The sequence below is a fragment of the Salpingoeca rosetta genome (genome assembly GCF_000188695.1).
Source record: "Salpingoeca rosetta unplaced genomic scaffold supercont1.13, whole genome shotgun sequence".
NCBI classification, from domain to species: Eukaryota; class Choanoflagellata; order Craspedida; family Salpingoecidae; genus Salpingoeca; species Salpingoeca rosetta.
The window spans coordinates 979782-1000706 of record NW_004754921.1 but is presented as its reverse complement, the minus strand read 5'-3'; the positions used below and the strand labels follow the sequence as shown (position 1 = coordinate 1000706).

The 20925-nt window shown below is 55.2% G+C and overlaps 9 protein-coding genes across 9 annotated transcripts in view; 6 read left to right on the top strand and 3 right to left on the bottom strand.

Annotated features, from left to right (window-relative positions):
* Positions 1–1353, top strand: part of PTSG_05645 (uncharacterized protein) — a gene marked incomplete at its 5' end in the record, with an annotated part of 1594 nt that extends 241 nt beyond the window's left edge. Inside the window, one exon of the mRNA XM_004993456.1 lies at positions 485–1353. Coding sequence (XP_004993513.1) covers positions 485–1263 — 779 coding nt within the window. The 3' untranslated portion in view covers positions 1264–1353. The remainder of the gene's footprint in view (positions 1–484) is intronic.
* Positions 1354–1712: 359 nt separating this feature from the next.
* On the bottom strand, positions 1713–5133 carry PTSG_05644 (uncharacterized protein; the record flags this gene model as incomplete). The annotated part of the gene is made up of 10 exons (XM_004993455.1): positions 1713–1758; positions 1965–2287; positions 2387–2506; positions 2803–2931; positions 3081–3194; positions 3342–3461; positions 3686–4007; positions 4175–4246; positions 4466–4600; positions 4967–5133. The coding sequence occupies 10 exons, from the start codon at positions 5131–5133 to the stop codon at positions 1713–1715; spliced, it is 1548 nt and encodes a 515-aa protein (XP_004993512.1).
* Positions 5134–6031: 898 nt separating this feature from the next.
* Positions 6032–11824, top strand: PTSG_12345 (uncharacterized protein; the record flags this gene model as incomplete). The annotated part of the gene is made up of 14 exons (XM_004993454.1): positions 6032–6922; positions 7099–7144; positions 7272–7333; positions 7686–7830; positions 8163–8225; positions 8397–8545; positions 8860–9090; positions 9377–9475; positions 9794–9840; positions 10112–10488; positions 10665–10727; positions 10871–11097; positions 11320–11433; positions 11603–11824. 14 exons carry the CDS (start codon positions 6032–6034, stop codon positions 11822–11824), a joined length of 2736 nt encoding a protein of 911 aa, XP_004993511.1.
* A 388-nt stretch (positions 11825–12212) lies between these two features.
* Positions 12213–14264, top strand: PTSG_05641 (uncharacterized protein; the record flags this gene model as incomplete). Its single annotated transcript, XM_004993453.1, has 4 exons — positions 12213–12617; positions 12846–12957; positions 13105–13572; positions 14133–14264. The coding sequence occupies exons 2-4, from the start codon at positions 12892–12894 to the stop codon at positions 14262–14264; spliced, it is 666 nt and encodes a 221-aa protein (XP_004993510.1). The 5' UTR covers positions 12213–12617; positions 12846–12891.
* A 577-nt stretch (positions 14265–14841) lies between these two features.
* PTSG_05640 (uncharacterized protein) lies at positions 14842–16311 on the top strand (the record flags this gene model as incomplete). Its single annotated transcript, XM_004993452.1, has 4 exons — positions 14842–15040; positions 15554–15684; positions 15812–15937; positions 16186–16311. 4 exons carry the CDS (start codon positions 14842–14844, stop codon positions 16309–16311), a joined length of 582 nt encoding a protein of 193 aa, XP_004993509.1.
* Positions 16312–17593: 1282 nt separating this feature from the next.
* On the top strand, positions 17594–19272 carry PTSG_05639 (uncharacterized protein; the record flags this gene model as incomplete). Its single annotated transcript, XM_004993451.1, has 4 exons — positions 17594–17683; positions 17976–18630; positions 18914–19006; positions 19172–19272. 4 exons carry the CDS (start codon positions 17594–17596, stop codon positions 19270–19272), a joined length of 939 nt encoding a protein of 312 aa, XP_004993508.1.
* Positions 19273–19614: 342 nt separating this feature from the next.
* PTSG_12344 (uncharacterized protein) lies at positions 19615–19932 on the top strand (the record flags this gene model as incomplete). Its single annotated transcript, XM_004993450.1, has 1 exon — positions 19615–19932. The coding sequence occupies one exon, from the start codon at positions 19615–19617 to the stop codon at positions 19930–19932; it is 318 nt and encodes a 105-aa protein (XP_004993507.1).
* Positions 19933–20004: 72 nt separating this feature from the next.
* On the bottom strand, positions 20005–20668 carry PTSG_05638 (uncharacterized protein; the record flags this gene model as incomplete). The annotated part of the gene is made up of 2 exons (XM_004993449.1): positions 20005–20161; positions 20553–20668. 2 exons carry the CDS (start codon positions 20666–20668, stop codon positions 20005–20007), a joined length of 273 nt encoding a protein of 90 aa, XP_004993506.1.
* A 4-nt stretch (positions 20669–20672) lies between these two features.
* The window catches only part of PTSG_05637 (uncharacterized protein), a 2952-nt gene continuing 2699 nt past the window's right edge, over positions 20673–20925 (bottom strand). The window contains exon 8 of the mRNA XM_004993448.1: positions 20673–20838. Within this exon, the coding sequence (XP_004993505.1) occupies positions 20803–20838 (36 nt within the window). The 3' untranslated portion in view covers positions 20673–20802. The remainder of the gene's footprint in view (positions 20839–20925) is intronic.

Below are 20925 nucleotides of genomic sequence, written 5' to 3'. Positions count from 1 at the left end.
GTGTGTGTGTGGATGTGTGTGTGTGGATGTGTGCGTGTGTGCGTGTGTGTCTGTGTCTGTCTGTGTCTGTCTGTGTCTGTGTCTGTGTGTGTGTGTGTGTGTGTGTGTGTGTGTGTGTCTGTGTGTGTGTGTGTGTGTGTGTGTGTGTCTGTGTGTGTGTGTGTGTGTCTGTGTGTCTATGTGTCTCTTCCTGCTGTGTCTGTCTGTGTGTGTGTGTGTGTCTGTGTCTGTGTGTGTGTGTGTGTCTGTGTGTGTGTGTGTGTCTGTGTGTCTATGTGTCTCTTCCTGCTGTGTCTGTCTGTGTGTGTGTGTGCGTGACTGATCTGTTCTTGCGTCTGCCTCCGTCTTTTCCCGCACTGCCGAGCTTCATCTCTCCATCTGCTACTCACCCTTCTTCCATCCCTGCGGTTGCCCTCGCCTTTACCTCATCCGTACACACACACGCGCACACACACACACACACACACACACAACGCCGCTGCAGACACGACGATCCCGAAGACGATCCACCAGATCTGGCTGGGCAACAACCAGGCGCCGTGCCAGTGGATGGCGGCGTGGATGCACGATTATGTTCAAGCCAACCCGGAGTGGACATACCGGCTGTGGCGCACGGAGGACATTGAGGCGCTACACCTGGAGAACAGCGACATCTTCGCACTGGAGCCGCACCCGGCAAACAAGGCAGACATTGCCCGCTACGAGATCTTATATCGGTATGGGGGCGTCTTCATCGACGCAGACAGCATGTGGATCAACGGCAAGTCGCTGGATCCGCTGCTACAGCAGGCGTCACAGACAGGGCTCTTCTTCGGTGAGGAGGTGCGGCCAGGCAAGATGACGGCGCCGAGCACGGTCACGCCCATCCTGGCGGTGGGTGTTATTGGGTGCGCACAGCACCACCCCGCGATGGCGCACGTGGTCCGCACGCTGGGCCGCGTGTACCGGGACCTCCGCTTCACACAGGGTGTGGCCCGCTGGGAGGCGACGGGGCCAGACTTTGCCACCGCTGCACTGCGCGGCGTGCCCAAGACGGTGTTCCCGACCTTCTACTTCTTCCCTGGCGGGTGGTGGGGCACCGACGTGGGCCTTACGCAGGAGGACGCTGAGCGCGTCAACCCAGACTCGTACATGTACCAGTTTGGGTACAGCACGGGCGACCCCTTGGATACGCAGATCAAGCGCGCGCTGGCGTCGGCCTCCGCTTCCCGCAGCGCTGCCATCAAGCAGTGCCTTCGTCGCTTTGGCGACAACGCGTCATAACTACGGCCTTTCGCTCTGTGTGTGTGTATGTATGTGTTGGTGTGTTGGTGTGTGTGTGTGTGTGTCTGTCTGTCTGTGAGTTGTGTATGTGTTGGCGCGTCAGTGTCTGTGTGTCTGTCTGTGAGTTGTGTGTGTGTGTGTGTGTGTGTGTGTGTGTGTGTGTGTGTGTGTGTGTGTGTGTGTGTGTGTGTGTGTGTGTGTGTGTGTGTGTGTGTGTGTGTGTGTCCATCAACCCTCTACCTGCCCATCTACCTGTCCGTCTGTCTGGCTGGCAGGCTGGTTGTCTGTTTCCTGTCAGTACGTATTGCCGCTATCATCTCGCCCTTTCTCTCCCTTGTCTTTCTTCTTCGCTCGACTGTAGGCTTGGCTTCGTTCACTCCCTTGTACACAGAATCTACAACAAGTACACCCGCAAACAAAGGGTTTCATGAACACGGCGTGCTCACTGCTCACAGCGCGGTTGAGTCCAGGAAAGGAAGCATGGTCTGCTTGGCACTGAGGTGGAGAGAGGCAGGGTATGAGGGGGGGGCGAGAGGTGCATGCGTCAAGCACAGTGACCAGCACACAAGCGAAAGGAACTTCACAACACACACACGCACACACAACACGCACACACACACACACACGCACACACACACACACGCACACACTCACTCACACATTTTCACACACACATACACACACACGCACACACTTCCAACCTCTTTGATCTGCGCGTGCGGCGGCTGCGGCGCTGGGACGGTACTGCGCGTGATGATGACGACGATGACTGGGCCTTGCTACTGCTGGCGCTGTGGCCACTCCTGCCACTGCCACCGCCGCCCTTGCTGCTACTGGTGGTGGTTGTGCTGTCTGTGCTGCCGCTGACAGAGATGTCGTGGTCGACGCTGCTGTGGTTGGCGTGATCGTCGCTTCGCCGCTTCGCTGTGCTTGCGTGCCCACTCGACCTCCGCGGACCAGACGGCAGCGCCGCAAACAGGTGCGACTCAAAGTCAAGCGGGTTGAACCGTCCGAGGCTCGGCACCTGCACGTCCATGTGTGTGTGTGTGTGTGTTGAAATACAAAGCGTTACGAATTGCGTGTGAAAACATCCGACACGCGATTCCAACACCACTGTCATCACCTCTGTGAGAGCGGTGTGTATGGCTGAGGCGATGGCCGTGTCCTGTTGCTGCTGTGTGTCGGTTGGATCAATGCCCCATGCCGTGTCTACGTGGTTCATCAGCTCCCGGCTAGCCACGGCCTTGTGGGAGTTGGTCAAAGGGTGAGGGTGGAGATTAGTTTGGCGAGACGCAGGAAGGCAGGAAGTCAGGCAAGTACAAGGATGGGCAGGCATGCACACAACACACGCAAGCAGAGAGACACCAAACAACACACAACATACACAACACACAACATACACGCACGCACACACACACACAACACAACACACACGCACGCAACACAACACACACACACATATGAGCGCTCACGACACACACGCACACGACACACTCGCACACAACACACACGCACACAACACATGAGCGCTCACGACACCTTGAGCCAGAGCACCGGCGGGGGTGGCTGCGATGATGACGACAGGTGTGACGGTTCGACGGCAGGGAACACGACAAAGTAGGATGCAAGACCAAAGTCGCACTGCTTCTCCAACACCAGCTTTGTGCCCTGTAGTGGATGAAAGGCGGATGCATAATGTGAGCATGTTTGGATGGGGTGCCGACGCAAATGTGCCTGCATGGCGTTGGATGATGGTGACAGAGCGTGACAAGCGCCGTGCGCCACCGACCAGCGTCTTCTATTTGCACCCGACTCACTTCTGTTTGCAGCCTGCGGGCGAGAGCCTCAAAGCGCTGGCTGTGCTCCTTCAGCTTCACCCACGAGAGGCTGGGGAGGGTTGTGGGCTTCAGGATAAATGTGGTCCCAAACAGCTGCGGCCGGTGTGTTGATGTGAGTCGGCACGGAAATGGTGTGCGGCTTGCACGTAGGCACATCAAGACGCAGCGAGAGAGAACGGCAAGAGGGGAGGACAGCACGAGCAGCAGTGGAGTCCAGCCAACCACAACAACAACACCAACCAAGGCGGAGGTGACGCTGGCGACCTGTGCACGCGCCACAAACTGGAGGTCGGCCGGCTCGCTTGCAGCCGCGTCATCCACGAGCGCGTGCGCGCGCATGCGGCGCGGTTTCATGGACAACTGGCACGCAGCATTTGCGTGTTTGAGAGGGGTGACAGGAGGTGTGGGGGTCACGTGAAGGCGTGCACACCGTGAGCAGAGTCTGGGTGTGCAAATAGGGGTGCTGCATGCTTGCTTCATGGCTTGCACTCGCATGTACACATGTACACATGTACACATGTACACACACACACACATGTACATGTGAGTACACACACACACACACACATACACGACTGGCAAACCTGGAAGTGGGCGCCATATGGGCCCGGGATGTTGGCGACCGGATCCAACACGACTGGCTGGAGGTCGCATTGGACCTGAACCTCGTTGGCAAGGGTGATACAGGCCTGGCGGTGGGCCAGCGCCGACGATGGCTGCCACCACTGCCGAAAGAACATGCTGAGCGTGTGTCTGGACGCGGCGACGTGCTTGACCGCAAAGTCCTCTGGGAGCGTCAAGTCTCCGTCCGTGTCCATACCAGTACCACCAGCATCCTCCGCAATCAGCGCAGCCACGTTTGAGCCTTCAGCATGGAGCAGCACCAGCTCGCTCTGCTCCGGCTCCCTGTGTGTGTGTGTGTGTGTGTGTGTGTGTGTGTGTGTGTGTGTGTGTGTGTGTGTGTGTGTGTGTGTGTGTGTGTGTGTGTGTGTGTGTGTGGTTAGGGGGGATGAGGGATGGGAACAATTCGTGACACTGCACAGGACGAAGGCGAGCACCACGTCGGCACTTACTCCAGAGCCGTTAGCGCACTCGAAGCAACTTGTTGTACATGCTGCTGAAGAGTGTCTGCAAACACGTACAAGCTGTGCAAATGTGTCGCGGAAGAAGTTATCAATGAAGAGGTGGTAGGGTAGTACGGAAGTACGAGTGTGTGTGTGTGTGTGTGTGTGTGTGTGTGTGTGTGTGTGTGTGGACTGGGGATTCTTTTGTTGCTGAATCCGAGAGCAGCGTATGCCTGGGGAACAGGAGTGGATTTGCAAACAGGTGTGCAATGGCAACACAAGTCTGATAGGAGCACGCACTTGCTAAACGCCTCGATGGATGCAGGAACAAGAGTTGGCGATGTGTGAAGCGCGGGAAAGTGTGCCCAGCTGCTGTGATCGAGTTCTGTGATGCGCGTCAGCACATCGACAGCTTCGTCAGATGACAACCAACCGCTGCGCAGCAACGTGGCCGACAGGGAAAGAGAAGGGGGGAGAGGGCTTGACTCGGTGAGCAAAGCGGGTGGAAAGGCACATCTTTGCTGCATTCCTTGATTGGAATCAACACACAACACACATTCTCACGTGCACGGCTGCGCCGTCGCCCACATGATCCACGCAAGCAAGCAAGCAGCCATCACACGCACACACGCACGCACTCTCACACACTCTGTCTCTCTCTCTCGCACCCTCACGCACACACTCTCACACACGCACACACGCTCACACACTCTCACACACGCACACACGCTCACACACGCACACACTCTCACACACACGCCCACACACACACTCTCTCTCTCCCTCTCTGTCCACACGCACGTGCTTGTTTTGCCGTTTGAGGAGAACTGCCAAAAACAGGCGCTCTGCCACCATGCGTGGAGCTTGATGACGTTCTTGAGCTCTGCAAGCGCCTGCACAAACCACGCAGCCGATGTCTGCTGCTGCAATGGGGAGGACACAAACACAACTGTGCGAGCAGATGCCATGATGATGACACATTAAGGTCGAGAACAACAAGCAATCTTGTTGGTGAGGTTAAAAGTGCTTTAACACGTGTGAAAGCCATCTCATGTCAACACAAACTGAGCTGCAAAGCAAGAAAGCAGCGAGCATTGCAAAGGCAGACACAGGTGTACAAGGTGTACAAGGTGTGTACAAGGTGTGTACAAGGTGTAGAGGTGTACAACTCACAGCACCACCATCAAGAAGCAAGAGCGCCACGACTGCAAAGCACCCTGTTTGAACGTTTCCCGCCAAAACACCCACCGCTCACGACACCACATATGATTGAAATGCAAAACGCCGGCGGTTTTTTCGTTTCGTGCGAACCTTGAAATCGAACGTCCCGAGCGCGTCCCGAGAACGCGTGGTATGCCCCGCTTCGCGTCGCCTCAAACCTTTGGCCCTTGCCCATGTAGGCTCAGCGTGTGTTGTGTGTGTGTGTTGAGGGGTGCAAAACAACAATGTCAACAAGCGCGGCAAGGAAGTGCGCTTGTGCGATTTGCACACGCGATGAGTGTGGTCTTTGTTCTTTGTTCTGTGTGTTTGCGGAAAAGGCAAAGAGAGTGTGTGTGCTTGCTTGTTTGAGAGACGAGCCTCTTTCATTTGTTTGCTTGTGCTCTTCCTTCCCGCTCCCTTGAACCCTGTTGATCGGCAACGACCAAGACGGCGACCAAACAAACACAAACACTCTCACAAAGATACTAAAGATACACTCACTCACATACACACGACACACACGAACGAACAAGCGGTCATCTCGTCATGACCACGCAAAGACGACGACCTGTGCCACAAGCACCGCAAGCATCACCAGTCGTGTGTGGCCATACTCATCCACGAGCGCTGTCCTTATTCCACAGTTTTGATGGTGTGGAAGTGGTCATGACTACTGCACACTTCGAGTCTCACCAGTGGCAACGGAAGCAGAGGAAGCGATCTCGCTACCCGCATCACCAGCGCGCACCGCGAATTGCTGCGCAAGATCCTCGGTTGGCTTGGCTGAAGAGGAAGACCAATCACAGTCACGCCCCCGTTGCCGCACACACAGAGACATACTCCTCCTCCAACACGGCCAATACCAAGCCACAGAGCGATGCGGCAGAAGACGGTGCGTCCGTTCCTTCGCCCACCACCTCCTCTTCCTCGCCGGAGTGCTCGGAAGGAGGGTCTTGGAGACGGCCGTCGCTCGACCTTGAGCCTTGTGCCAAGGAGGTGCTGGCTGCCCGGCCAAGCGTTGCCCTCTCGCGCGATGCACTCACGCCATCGACCCTCAGTGGCTCCGACTTTGAGGAGCTGATGCTTGATGTCTTTGGTGAGGCGGACGAATGGAGAAGGATGGGCGCCCAGCACAGTGACAACAGCTGTGACAACAGCTGTGGTGAAAGTGGCCCGTTTGTTGACAGCGCTGTGCACAGCGTGCCGTCGCCGTCGCCATCGTCGTCACTGGACTCAGCATCATCGCCTTCATCGGCGGGAGGAGATGATGATGGTTACGACAATGATGGTGACGACAATGATGGTGACGAGGAGGAGAATAAGAGCTGTGCGACAAGGGAACCGGCGGAACCAGCACACCGCGGCCACTGCACCTCGCCTCCACCCAAGCGCGCTCACCTCATACGGAGCGGTGCTGAAGAAGAAGCAAAACACACAGCACAAACAACCCCCATGCAGGAGCGAGGAGAACAACAACAAGAAGCAGCACTCGTAGCAACACAAAGACAAGCGGCACCGGTGTCAACCCCAGACGAGCAACGCACCGTCGCTCAGCAAGTACGAAGTGTGCTTGCATTGGCTGCTTCCCCCCCCCCAAACTTGCTTCTGTGTGGCCTCTGGCTGACTTCTTTATTTGCATGTGGTCTCTGGCTAAACGCCTTCCCATGCACACACACACGTACGCACACACTCATGCGATCGTGCTTGTTTGCATTGCCTCTGTATGTGAACAGGTGCAAGGTCAGAGGTTGGATGAGCTCGTACGCCGCGCTGGAGGCGGTGAGTCGAGCGAGCCGGAGCGAAAGGGTGGTGGGGTCTATGGAAGCGGTTGGAGCAGCCTGACGTGCATGCAGTGCAGCGTCTCACCACACGCCCTGCTTGCTTGCACACCCGTATGTCGCTGTAGGCCTGTGTCTTGGCTGCAACAACATCAAGCCACTGGAAATCAGGCGGTGCCTCTCCAAGAAGGTCTGTACACGTGTGTGTATGCGCATGTGTGTGATGTGATTTGGTTTGTTTGTCTGTTGTTGTTGTTGTTGTTGTTGTTGTTGTTGTTGTTGTTGTTGTTGTTGTTGTTGTTGTTGTTGTTGTTGTTGTTGTTGTTGTTGTTGTTGTTGTTGTTGTTGTTGTTGTTGTTGTTGTTGTTGTTGTTGTTGTTGTTGTTGTTGTTGTTGTTGTTGTTGTTGTTGTTGTTGTTGTTGTTGTTGTTGTATGAACTGAAGGCACTGAGGAACGATCACAGTGGTTTCAAGTGCCTTGAGAAGTGTGTGTTCGCTGACAAAACAAATGCTTGTTGCTCATTATGTACGCGACACCACAGGGCAAGTTTGCAATCTGCAACGCGTGTCGGAAGACGCACTTGTATCGGATCATGAGAGACATTCGGTCCTGGAACTCGACACACCGCCCGCAGCTCCAGGCCATGGGCGTTGCCGAGCGTGACACAGACAGCCTCATGTGTGCCGGTGCGTTGTACGTCTTTGTGTGTGTCTTCTTGTCTTTGTGTGTGTCTTTGTGTGTCTTTGTGTGTGTCTTTGTGTGTCTTTGTGTGTGCGTGTGTGTCTTTGTGTGCGTGTGTGTGTGTGTGTGTGTGTCTTTGTGTGTGTGTGTGTGTGTGTGTGTGTGTGTGTGGAAGGGGGTGCAGTTTCACAATTTCACGGCTTTCTTGTTGGCCCATGCAACACCACACTCAACTCAGTAGCATTCACAATGGGTCTCTGCTTCTCTCTAATCACACACACACACACACACATGTAACAAAATACAAATACACACACACACACACACATGCACACAGCGTTGTCACACGGGTGGCACGACTCGCGCATGTCCAGGATTCTGCATCTTGCCTTGTCATCCGGTGCGTCGCTCGTATGATGGGATCAACTACGTGCATGGCACGCGTTGTCTACATGCATGCGTGCACAGCTCCTTGCGTGCATCGGTGTGTATTGCATCCACTGACTCTGAGCTGTGCCCGAACCCCTCCTCCCACCTGCGCCTCGTCCTTCGTCTCCATCGCGCTCTTCAGATCCGAGGCATGTGGCGTACACGCTGCTTGCGGACGAACACATCCAAGATCTGCGCAAGCGGATTCAAGAGCTACTGCACACCATCAGCGAAGGGCCAGACACGGGCGGCAACGCCACCGCACCTGTGGTGCTCTTCTCCCACATCACGGTGAGGGATTTGGGGGTCGGTGAAGGGAGGAGAAAGCAGAGAAAGCAGAGAGGATGGAAAGGGAACAAGGGGGGGGGGCTCGATGTGGCGTTAACAAGAGGCAGAAGGGGATTGCACGAAGGACGAATGACGGTGTTGTCGCACAATGAAATTACACTACACTGTTGTCGACAATACATTGATTCACTCCCCCTGCACACACGCACACATTGTACACCCTGCACACACGCACACACACATCGCACACATCGCACGCACACACACACACACACACACACACACACACACACACACACACACACACCACGCCCCAGGTGCTGGGACAGCCGTATTGTGTGGGACTGCAGGCGGTGGTGAGCCGGGCGCAAGACCATGTTGCTCGGAAGGTGCAGGCATGTGTGGTGCGAGAGCTCAACCGCGTGTTGGACCTGAAAACCGCACCACCGCCGACAAGCACAACGACAAGCGAGCGCGATACTGCGCTGCAATTTGCCCTGCAGGCACACACCCCTTCGGTGCCATGCTTGAAGGAACGCGACGTCACGGTACTGTTCGAATCCTAACGCTTTTCACCAATTGCGCGTTTTACCCCAACAAAAACATAAACGAACTTCAAGATGGCAGTGGCGAAAGGCGCACAGCAGCAAGACGTTGAAACTCACAACCAAGTACACCACCAACCAACAACAAGCACGATGGTGGGCGTGCGTGTCCTGCTGTGGTGGTGGTGAGGAGCAGAGAAGACAAAGGGCTCCGCTGCAAGTGTGCCTCTTCTGGTTGTGCTCAGACGCTGCGACTCAAAGACCTTGTCGTTTGTGGTGCTGTTTGTAGAAAGGGAAGCGGTGGAGGAAGACACCAGCCGAACCACATTGCAAGAGGGCGAAGCAGCCCCATCTTGCATCCATCAAAAAGTTTGAGGAAGGTGTGGATGTCGGCTAGGGGTGGGAGGGGTTGTGCGTTTGTTTGTGTGTGTGTGTGTGTGTCTGTGTGTGTGTGTGTGTGTCTGTGTGTGTGTGTGTGTGTGTGTGTGTGCTTGTGTGTGTGTGTGTGCGTGTGTGTTTGTGTGTGTGTGTGTTTGTGCGTGCGTGTTGGTGTGTGTGTGTTTGTGCGTGCGTGTTTGGTCATTACATGTAAGCATAAGAAGCATCAGTATGTCAGTATTGTATGGTCAGCTGCTCACTTGCTCGTGTCGTGTGCGCGTTTGCTCACGTACATATCATCACCTGCTCCTGTATTGCGTTGTTTAAGGCCATTGCTTGGGATGCGACACGTGGAAACCCTTGGAGAAGCGGCTGGTTCGCAAGCGAGAATATGTGAGTGCAAACGGGAAGCGAAGCCTGCGTGACATGACACCAGTGCCAGACATGCTCCCCGCCTGCAGATCCTGCTGTTGCGCATGCTTACGTGCACAGAGCGCATGCGTGTGTGCGTGCGTATGTTGTTCGCATGCGTGCAAAACACACGCATGCGCACACACATACACACAACATTCGCACATACACACGACATTCGCACTCACAAGCGTACATCTAGACATCTCCACCATTTGCTCGCCCTCGCTCACAGCTACCTTTTACAGACATTTGAGGTGTGCAATGCGTGTCGGAAGACGCACTTGAGCAAGGTCATCCGCGAGATGAATGACGTGTCGGACAATTGGGTGACTCGACTGGACACAGACAGCACACTCGCACAGGCCATGCTCCACAAATTCCCCGCATGTCACCCGAAGGCAGCAACTCAGACCCCACACAGCAGCAGCAGCAAAGAGTCGCGTGGTGCACAAAACGACGATGACGACAAAGAGCAGCAGCACAACGGTGACAAAGAGACAGACAAGGCCCCTTCAACAAGGCAGTTGAGGCGCACCACCCGCACCGGAACTCGCCGGCAATTGACGGAGGGCAGCTGGACCGCGCTCGCCGAGACGCTGGCACGACAGGGTGTGTGTGTGCTGTGTGTGTGTGTGTAAGTGTGTGTGTGCTGTGTGTGTGTGTGTGTGTGTGTGTGTGTGTGCAAGTGGGTTGCAATTGTCGCGAGTGCCTTGTGCGGCATGCTGTGGCACCGTTTGGCACTTCTTTGCTTCAGTCACACTCAAAGTTTGCTGCATGCTTCGCAGAACTGATGCAACGGTGGAAAGATGCGCGGAAATCGCGCGTGCTGCAGTTGTACTGCCGCTCAGGTGAGGAGCCCAATGCATACGTCTGCGCACTTGGCTTGTTCCGTCTTGAGGTTCATGTCATATGGGCCTGCTTTCAGTGGCTGGCTGGTGTTGTTTCCTCCCTTGTCTTGATGCCCTCACAACATGTCGTGTGGCCACTGCAGACATGGTACACGTGCGCTTCACCCTGTTGATGGAGAAGCATCTTGAAGCAGTTCGCGCGGCCCTGCTGAAAGAATGCGCGAAAACACGACACCAGCAAGAAACAAGGGGCCATGCATCTTCAGCGACTGGAGACACATTGAGTGCAACCGACACAGCGTCTGCAACTTCTGCGCGTGCGACGAAGCCTTTGAGTGATTCAAGCACCACCACCATCTTTACAATCAAGGTGCATTTCGGTTGTGCTGTGCTGTGCTGTGCTGTGCTGTGTGTGTGTGTGTGTGTGTGTGTGTGTGTGTGACTTGATCTTGTGCTTGTGTCACTGCTTTCTGATATTCAAACACCTGCATTTCCCCTAAACCCTTTCCGCGCCTCCCCACTCACCAGCCCACAACACACACACACACACACACACACACACACACACACACACACACACGCTCGCATGCAGGTGCGTGGACAAGTGTTCTCTGTTGGCCCGTTGGTGCTGCCGCGTGCAGCCACTGCTGCGTTCCTTTCACGTGCCAAGCTCATTGTGCGAGACTTGCTCAACGGCGCCAACAAGGTGCATGCAAATCAGCGGCGTTTGGCGTCTTGTGTTTTCTGTTTCAATGCATTCTCAAACATAACATGCCTGTCTTTGACGATTGACATGACCTTCTTCACCCCACCTCAGCACCTCACTCACGAGCACCCTCCACCCCACCTCTTGGGTTCTGTTCTTTGCTGAAAAGGCACTGATCGCCACCGCCGCCACCACTTCTTTGAGGACCACTCACGCTGGCGATGACGATGACGATGACGAGGATGATGGTGGTGGCAGGTTGCCCAGCTTACCGCAGGAGCCACCACAGGAGCCACCGCAGGATCGCTCGTTTCACAGCATGTGTTTGCTTCATGGCTATGCCAACGAACACCTGGACGTGGCAGACATTGCCTTTCTCACCGCTGGCTAATGTCGCTTCCCGCTTGGTTGTTGGTCTGGTTGTCGCGTTGGTGTTGGTGTTGTTGGTGTGTGTGTGTGTGTGTGTGTGCTGTTGAGAGACGTCTGTTGTATTGTTGTTGTGTGTGAGCTCAAGCTCAGCGACTCGCGCCGTTTCCGCTGACGTCAGCAATTGATGCCTGTCGCGATTAAAGACCAAACTTGGTCGAAAAGTCCAACGACTTTGAAAAGTGCGATGACGTGATTGCGTGACACACGTGTGACATGGACGTGAGCAATGCGTTCCTAACGCTTCTTCTTGATGTGATGTGTCATCCTCGACGCCGTCCGTGACTCTGCACACCAGCCAACGCAAACACACACACACGCAAACACACACATCCCCATTTATTCCCTCTGCTTGTCGACAAAACACAAACCGCCACAAGGTCACAAGCCCAGCCAGGACACCTTTGCAAAGAGCAGCGTCCTCTCTCTCTCTCTCTCGCCCCTCTCTCTCTCTCTTGCCACGTTTGTTATTGTGAGCATCACCATCGGACGAAACGAACAAACGCAAAGCAGGGAGCACGCAAAGAGATCGAAGAGAACAAAGGATAGACGAGACAAGAACACAACAACCAAACAGCACCCGACCACGGACGAGCAGACAGCGTCGTCAGTTCGACACTCCCACACCTGCAATCGACTGCAAGCGCCTGCAACACCGCATTACCTTTGTTTTGGACCACAGCAAGGTTGACCTGCTGAAGCAGACACCTGGCGTATTACACGAAGCTCCAAAGGCAACCAACGAAACAAGGCCTTCGGTGTGTATGCAAGCATGTGGTGTTTGTGACGTGAGCGCTGGTTGGGGTGAGTCGTGTCTCGGCAGAGGTTTTTGTATGTGTCATCGTGTGATACGCCTGAGCAGCTGCTCATGAAATCGATTCCACCGTGACACACACACACACACACACACACACACACACACACACACACACACACACACACACACACACACACACACACACACACACACACACACACTCATGCAGTGCAGGCACATTGTTCGCGTGACCCGTCACAGCCCCACAGTCAGGCATGAGCAACTACCCGAACCAAGGGACTGACCATGAAGACCAACGCGAACCCACGCTGCCTTTTGCGGTTCGCAAACTGCTTGATGTATGCTCATGTGCTGGCATTGTTGACGCTGCTGGTGCGAGTACGTTGCGGCGAGGGCATTGTCACGCGGCTTGTGCGACTTCAGAGCCTCATCCCCCAAGTCTGTACCTCCGTGCTTGTGCTTGATAGACGTTGGAGCAGCAGCAGCAAGCGCAGGCAACTGCGGGGCCAAGCGAGGACTTGGCCTGGAGCACCGTGTCACTCCTTCCATCCTCTTCCCTGTACCATCAAGCCACAGCACCTCCTCTCCAGCCACGGCAACAGGTCCCGCAGCACGTGCCGGCCCGAGACCAACCGCAACACCGAACCGTGTCCGACACGGAGGCTTCGCCAACCTCGACAACGATGCCACGTGCACCGTTCCAGCAACAACAGCAACAACAGCAACAACAGCAACAACAGCAACAGCAGTTGCAACGACAACAGCAGTTGCAACGACAACAGCAGCAACAGCAGCAACAGCAGCAGCAGCAGCAGCAGGCAACACAGCGACTCTCCCCACTACCACTGTATGAAATGCCATACGAGCAGCAGTATATCCCGACGTTGGGCCAGGGCTCATCAAGTGGGGATGTGGATGCGCCGGAGCAGCCGCCGGTGAGTGCCGCAAACAGTTACCTCCCATCGCACGACGTCACTCTCCCTGGCCCTTTTCCTGGCGGCTCATGGCACCCACTGCATGCCACACAAGACGCACGCTCGCCGCTGCCCAAACGCAGCAACAGCAACGAGGAGCCCTATTTTGCTGAGCGCCTTCGCAGCTCCCTCGCCACCGCACAGCAACAGCCACAACAACCACCACCACAACAACAACCACCACAGCAACAACAAGACTGGCACCAACAGCAGCAGTACCAACCATCGGTGCCAACAGCGGCTTCTTCGCAACACCACCAACAGCAACAGCAACAGCACCAGCAACAGCAACAACAGCAACACCAGCACCACCAGCAGTTTCAACCACTGCTCCATGCATCTCCAACACAACCAACGGAGCCAAGCCACCCATACCCGAGCAGAGAGTTTCAGGACCAGTTCTCGGGCACGTCTGCGCTGGATTTGCCCCTGATCGATATGGCACAGCAACAAGCATCGCAACATGGTCAGCCGTCGCAACGCCTGACAGGGTCGCACTCCGCTCACATGATTCAACACAGCAGGCCTCGCCCTTCGGCCACGCACCACCACGCAACTGCCAGCAGCAGCAGCAGGAACAGCAGCAGCAGCAGGACCAGGACCAGCAGCATCAACAAGAACTGCAGCACCAACAGCAGCACCAACAGCAATAGCAGCGCTGCTACCAGCCAGCAGCGTTCTGCCACGGCAAGCCAGCGCGCGCTTTCCCCCGTCCAGGGGACTGCAGGACGTGGAGGAGCAAAAGGCTGCTGCCAGCACGAACCTGCGCTGGACACGCTGTTCGAGCAGCCAGTGAGCGTCCAAAGCGAGAGTGCAGCAAGTGTCCTCAGTGGTGACGGGGACGGCAATGCCAGCACTGTCAACTTGTTAGATGATGATGATGATGATGACGGTGGCGGCAGCGACCAAGCTGTTGATGGGCAAAGGGTGCAACAGCCCACTTACCAGACGCAAGGGCAAACGACAAGCCGCCAACGTAAGGCACGCCAGTGTGGGTGCTCTTTCTTTGGATGAGTGGTGGTTAGGTCGCCATGCTGACTCTGTTTGTGTACTTGCTGGCTCGGTCTCTGTACTTGCTTGCTGACTTTGTCTCTACACTCGCCGGCTTTATCTGAGTATCTGTGCGCTCGCCGGCTCAGTCTCTGTTCCGTGCTGCTCACGTCCACGCCCTCCCCTTGCGCTGTCGCATGCATTTGCTTGCTTGCTTGCTTGGCTCTCGGTCACGCAGCCATGCAATGCTTGGTGTGCCTGAAGGTGACGGAAAAGCCGGAAGGGGTGCGTGCGCGCGATGGTCTCAGCAACGGGCCGTTGCCAACGGTTCGGCGCTCCCGGCTCCTGTGCAATACGTGTCGCAAGGACAACAAGGAAATGCGGGACGCCTTGGCTGCCATCGTGCAAAACTGTCCCAAGCCCTCATACATTGACAAAGGTGGGGTGTTTTTGGGGGGGGGGGGTATATCTGTGTGTGTGTGTGTGTGTCTGTCTGTGTCTGTATGTGTATGTGTATGTGTGTGTGTGTGCGAATGTATATGTGTGTGTGTGAATGTGTTGTGTGTTGTGTGTTTGTGTGTGAATGTGTGTGTGTGTTGTGCTTGTATGTGTGTGAATAGATGTTGCTTTGGGTGCGTGGATGCCACCACTGCATCGCCTTGGCCCTTCTTACCCTCGTTTTCATCCGAATGGCTGGCCTGCCCGCAGACACGTGGATTATCCATTGCATTCGGCTGGTGAAGGCGAAAAAGAACAAGCCCGTCCGCAACAGAAGACTCTTGCATATGCTATCACACACAAGTACGTGCGTGTGTACATGCGTGTGTACATGCGTGTGTGTGCGTGTGTGTGTCTGCCTGTCTGTCACTCCCACCCTCATTCTCCCACTCACACCCACACCCACACATACGTACACGCACATACGTACACACACACGCGCACACACACGCAGACATTGAGCAGGTGATATTCAGCGCTTATTTGAACGAGAGGGAGATTAACCAACACATCGCTCGAATTGCACGCGAGTACGGTGGCGCCCCAGCCGTGCAGTCACAAGCAGGCGTCTGCAATCGCTTGCAGGTGAGAAAGGAAGACAACAATGCATTTGACTAACACAAACCCCACCATTCAGCTAAGGGCATGTTACTCTCGTAACGTCAACTGCGTGTCCTCACACCTTCCTCTTGCCTGTGCTGTTTGCGTGCAGGTATGCGGGGAGACTGTGGAGCTGACCCCTTACATCATTCCCCAAGACAAACAGCAAGCGTTCCAGCAACATGTAAAGGCCGAAGTCGCGGAGCTCTTGACGCGACATCACCGCTTCGTCATGGCGGTGAGAACAAGAAAAAAAGAAGCGTGTGTGTGTGTGCGTGCGTGTGTGTGTGTGTAGGTTGGGGTTGATCAGGGAAAGGGAAACAAGGGGAGGGAGGGAGCAGTGGTGTGGTGATTGCGTGTGTGTCTCTTGAAACTGGATGACGTGGGCTGAGAGTACGCAGCTGTCCTGTGAACCCTCTACGTCTCACCCTCCAACGTCTCACTTTCCAACGTGCGTTGCATTGCCGCGTCATCCACACACCGCAGCAGGACACCACGACTGGTGGCGGCCACAGCGATGCCGCGTTTCGAAAGCGGGCCATCGAGTATCACGAGTACAGCAACTACCGCACCCTGTCGCCAGACAAGATCCTGATGCAGTGGCTCTTCTGAGAGTGGAGGCTGCTGTTCATTCTGGTGCAGTGTGTGAGGGGTGGTTGTTGAGGGAAGGAGGGAGAAGGGGAGGGGGAAGGTTGTGTGCTTCTTGTGTGTGTGTGTGTGTGTGTGTGTGTGTGTGTGTGTGTGTGTGAGTGTGGCTGGCATAAACGGCAAGTCCCATCTGCAAGTTGGCCGGTGTTGGAGGAGGAAAAAAACACAGGGTGGATGGATAAGAGTGTGGGGTGGATGGAAGTCGAGAACAGGTTGCGTGAGACAGCGAGATCACAAGATCGAGAAGGAACAGAGGTGCTGTTGTTGATGTTGTTGTTCTTTCCCACGTCACATCCTCATCACGTCATCACAGCGTGCGTGGTTGTGCTTGGTATGCGACTGAGTTGAGGAGTTGAAATACATACAAACGCCCACCCGCCGCGAGCGAGCAAGTCGTGGTGCATGCATGCCACATGTCACACTAACACGTAGCGACTCGGTCGAATTCCACAAGCTCTTGCTCATGCGTTGCCCCCGCTTTGGGACCACTTGTCGCAAGCTGCTCGACATGTCAACGTTGACAGCAGAGCGTACACGACAACAACCCAAACAAAAGCAGGCCAGCTGCCTCACAACCAACCACCCCAACCCACCACCACTTTCCACAACACGATACCGTCACCAAGCAGAGCTCGAAGTCAGCTTTCTCCGCACACGAAGAAAGGCAAGCAGAAGCACGCGATCTTCTTCGGCATCTTCGTTCTCTCTCCTGTTCTTCGTTCGCTCTCCTGTCCCTTGGCCCCCCACCTTATTTTTCATCCCCCCCCCCCCTAATTGCATGTCTTTGCTCTCGCTGTGTCACCATTTCATTTCCATCGGATGTGACCGCCCCCACCCTTCCTTGTTGATGTTTGTTTTGGTTTCATGTCACACATCACATCACCACCGCGATGGCAGGTTCCACCAGGAAAGGCTTGCGACGAAGGGCACCCTGACACCGCCACAGCGAACAAGTTGTCAACACCGTCAGCCAACAGCAACACCCAAGATACCACAAGCCTCACTTGAGCGAGCAACTCGAAGCGAGCACCGCCTTGAGCGCTTGAGCGAGCAACTTGAAGCGAGCACGTAAACAACAGCACAAGCCCGCGAACGACCGCGGTTGGGTGAGTTGACCAGCCTCGAACAAGATGTGCACGTCGGGTGATGACTCCGCACGCGCTCCAGCTTCTGCCGTCTTTGCCTCACCTTCCCCTCTCCTTTCCTTTCCTTTGTTCTTTGAAGAAAGCAGTGATTGCAACTGGCCATGGCCGATCGCCTGACTTGCGTCCAACGGGTAATGCCATTTGTGGCAAACGTCCCACATCCTACCCCGGCCGTCAACACCCTTGCCCAGGTGTGTGTACATGTGTGTGCGCGTGTGTGTGTGTATGGTGTGTGTGTGTGTGTGTGTGTGTGTGTGCGTGCGTGTACATGTGTGTGTGTGTGGACATGTGTGTGTATGTATGTGTGTGTACATGTGTGTACATGTGTGTACATCTGTACATGTGTGTGTGTGTGGACATGTTATGTGGACATGTGATTGCCGCACCCGTGGGCAATGTCGCCAGGCAAGCGAGCGACCAAGCAAGCGAGCCTCGTTACGTTCCCCTCACTTCTCGTGTACGCATGCACTGCATGACTCGCAGAAGAAGCAGCAACCACTTCAGCATCTGCATCCGGAAGTACGTGCAGGGGTTGTGTTTGACGCCGCTTCAATCCACGATCCGCAGAAGCAACCACCGCAGCGGGGCACGCACGGAAACCCGCGGAACAGCAACAACAGCAGCCATGACAGCAAGGCCAAGCAGAAGCCCTTCTTCCGCTCCCAGCATGCCCAGCCCTTGGGCAACATCAACATGGAAGGAGTCCGCAATAAGACGCACGCAAAGAAGATCGCCCACGTGCAGCATCGACACACGCCATACCCACAAGGGTGTCAAGCTCGGAAAGGGGAGGGCGTCCCAACCCGTGCTGCATACGCGCAGAGGCTGGCCACTTTCTTCGTCGTCGGCTTTATTGCCCCCTTCGTGATCCAGCTAGCAGACGATGATGACATGCTTGAGGTTGACATCACCACATCCTCTCCTCAACACTCTGCGGCCGTCCAAAGCCTACCCGCTTCATTCCACAGAACACGCGGCGATGATGATGATGACGGTGATGATGCACGACACCCGCACAACGGAAACAATGGCAGTGGCAGTGGCGGCGGCGGTGGCGGTGGTGGAGGCGGGCGTCGCGATGGTGGTGATCGAAACAGACGTCGCAAGCGCCGCAAGCGCCGCAAGCGTCGAAGGTCAAGTACGCCTTCCCTTGTTGATCATGGCTGGTGGTGGTGGTGGTGCTGCTGCTGCTGCTGGTGGTACTGGTGTTTGGTGCTGCGTTGTGTGCTGAGTATGTGCGGCCTCACAGCCCATTGCTTCTTCGCGTCCCCTCTTCCCCCAATTGACTCTTCCATTGACTCTTCCCACCACGTTGCACCACGCTGCACCACGCTGCACCACGTTCCTTCTGTCCACCACGCTGTTCCTCTTCCCTCTCTGTCATACAGCAAGCCGCCACTCGCCGCCACCCCCCTTTTCAGCATGCCAGAATCGTCGTGGCTCAAAGCAGAACAAGAGTTCGTGTGGCACAAGCAGGAAGTGTCGCTCCGCCCACATCACGTCCAGCGCTCAACGTGGGTGCATGTGTGCATGTGTGTGTGTGTGCATGTGTGCATATATATGTGTGTGTGTGTGTGCATGTGTGTGTGCATGTGTGCATGTGTGTATGTGCGTGTGATCTCATCCTTGCTTCCTATGTGTTGTTACACCACGCGCGCGTGTTTTTCTATTGTGTGCAGGGCGCCTGCTGCAGCGGACACACCCGCTGACGAGCCACCGCCGCGGCTTTGCGCAGGCGAGGGCTGCCTTTCGGCGGAACCGTTCCCACCGCCGTGGCTGATGCCAAGTCAAGCGGGGACAACCAGGGGAAGGAGGAGGAGGGATGGCTTTTGTGGCGTCTTTCACACTTGATGGTTTGATGGTGCCTTGGTTCTAGTCGACCGCCACCTTCCATCGTTTGTATTGCGTGCCACGTCTGATTCGCCCCCTTCTTCTTTTCCTCAGTGACTCCAAAGTTGGAGCACTCACCTTTTTTTTGGTTTGGTTTGTTGCGGAATCAACACCAGTGCGATTGCGCATGAGGGCCAGCACCGGCCTTTGTTTTGTTTGTTAACGTGTGTGCGCGCGTGTGCGTGTCTGTGCACGTGTGGTTGTGTTTTCTTTTTTTTTTCTGTATTCATTCATGTTCGGCGTTTTGTCCTTTGTGTACTTGTGTTTGTGCTTCTCCAAAGGCGTGCCGTTTGTCCTGTTGTCTCCTTCTTCAACTTACTCTCTCGATGTTGGCGGTGCTGGTCCTATTGTCGCAACCTGTCGCTGGATGCTTTCAAAATTGAAAGCCCACCCAATTGTGTGTGCGTGTGTGTATGTGTATGTGTATGTGTGTGCGTGTGTGTATGTGTGCGTATGTGTGCGTGTGCGTACGCGCATGTTTCTTTCTTTTCTTTTTCTCGTGCTTGTGCGTGAGGCGCTTGTGACACAGACATCATGTCGATGTGTCTGAGCTCAGGTCCACGCCCCGATTTGCTTCTTTTGCTACTGTTTGCTTGATTGTTTTTTGTTTTTCCAAAAGCGTTCATGTCACTTCGTTTCCAACGTTGCTATCGTTGCTGTCATTGGTGTCGTCGCCATCGCTTGCGATCTGCTTCCAGGCTTCCGTGCCACCTGAGGTGGCAGTTGGTTCGCGGAAGCGATTGAGGTCGCTAATTGCTTGCCGCTGCTTGCCTTCACGACTGAATACAGTGGAACGATGACAAAATGCACGAAACAGTCGAATGTGTGGCCGCCTGTCATCAGTCCTGAGCGCGTGCGTCTCCACTTTACTGAAGCACGCACGTGATAGCGTGATTCGTGTGTGATGACGTCATGCGTTGACCCGAACACAACCACTGATGTGACACTACGATGTGATGTGACAACCCGTGCTCGGTTTTCCTTGTGACTCCCCGTTATTCCTCACCAACCACCCCCGTGTTTTATTATGCACTCGTCGTTGGCTTTGGTGTGTGACATGAACGGTGACACCTTGCACTGTACAAGAGTTGCCCGCATGCTGCCCGCATGCTGCCTCCATGCATGCCTTGCTTCTCTTCTTGCTTCCTTTTTTTTTATTTCTTTCGTGACCTTCCTTTCGCCCTGGCCATCGTGGGCGTGCCCACCCGCGCTGTCCTCTGCGTGTTGTTGATATTGCTCCACCGTTTGTGCTGTGCTCGTCGCTCGTCCCGCTGTGAACGCGCCATGCCTCTTTCATTGCCACCACTTCTGTTTTGTTCACCATTGTACTGCGCGTGTATGTAGGGACGTATTTGTGTACATGAACAAGAAACATCAACCGCAAAGAATCAGCCCATGTCACGTGAGCGCGCAGACGCGTTCACTCCTCTGCTTGCACGGCCTGGAACTCCTCAGGCTGTTGCGAGGACACACAAAATGGTCAACGGTGATGGTGGTGGGTGGTGAGTGGAAGAACAAGAAGCAGGTCAGTGGTAGTGGCATG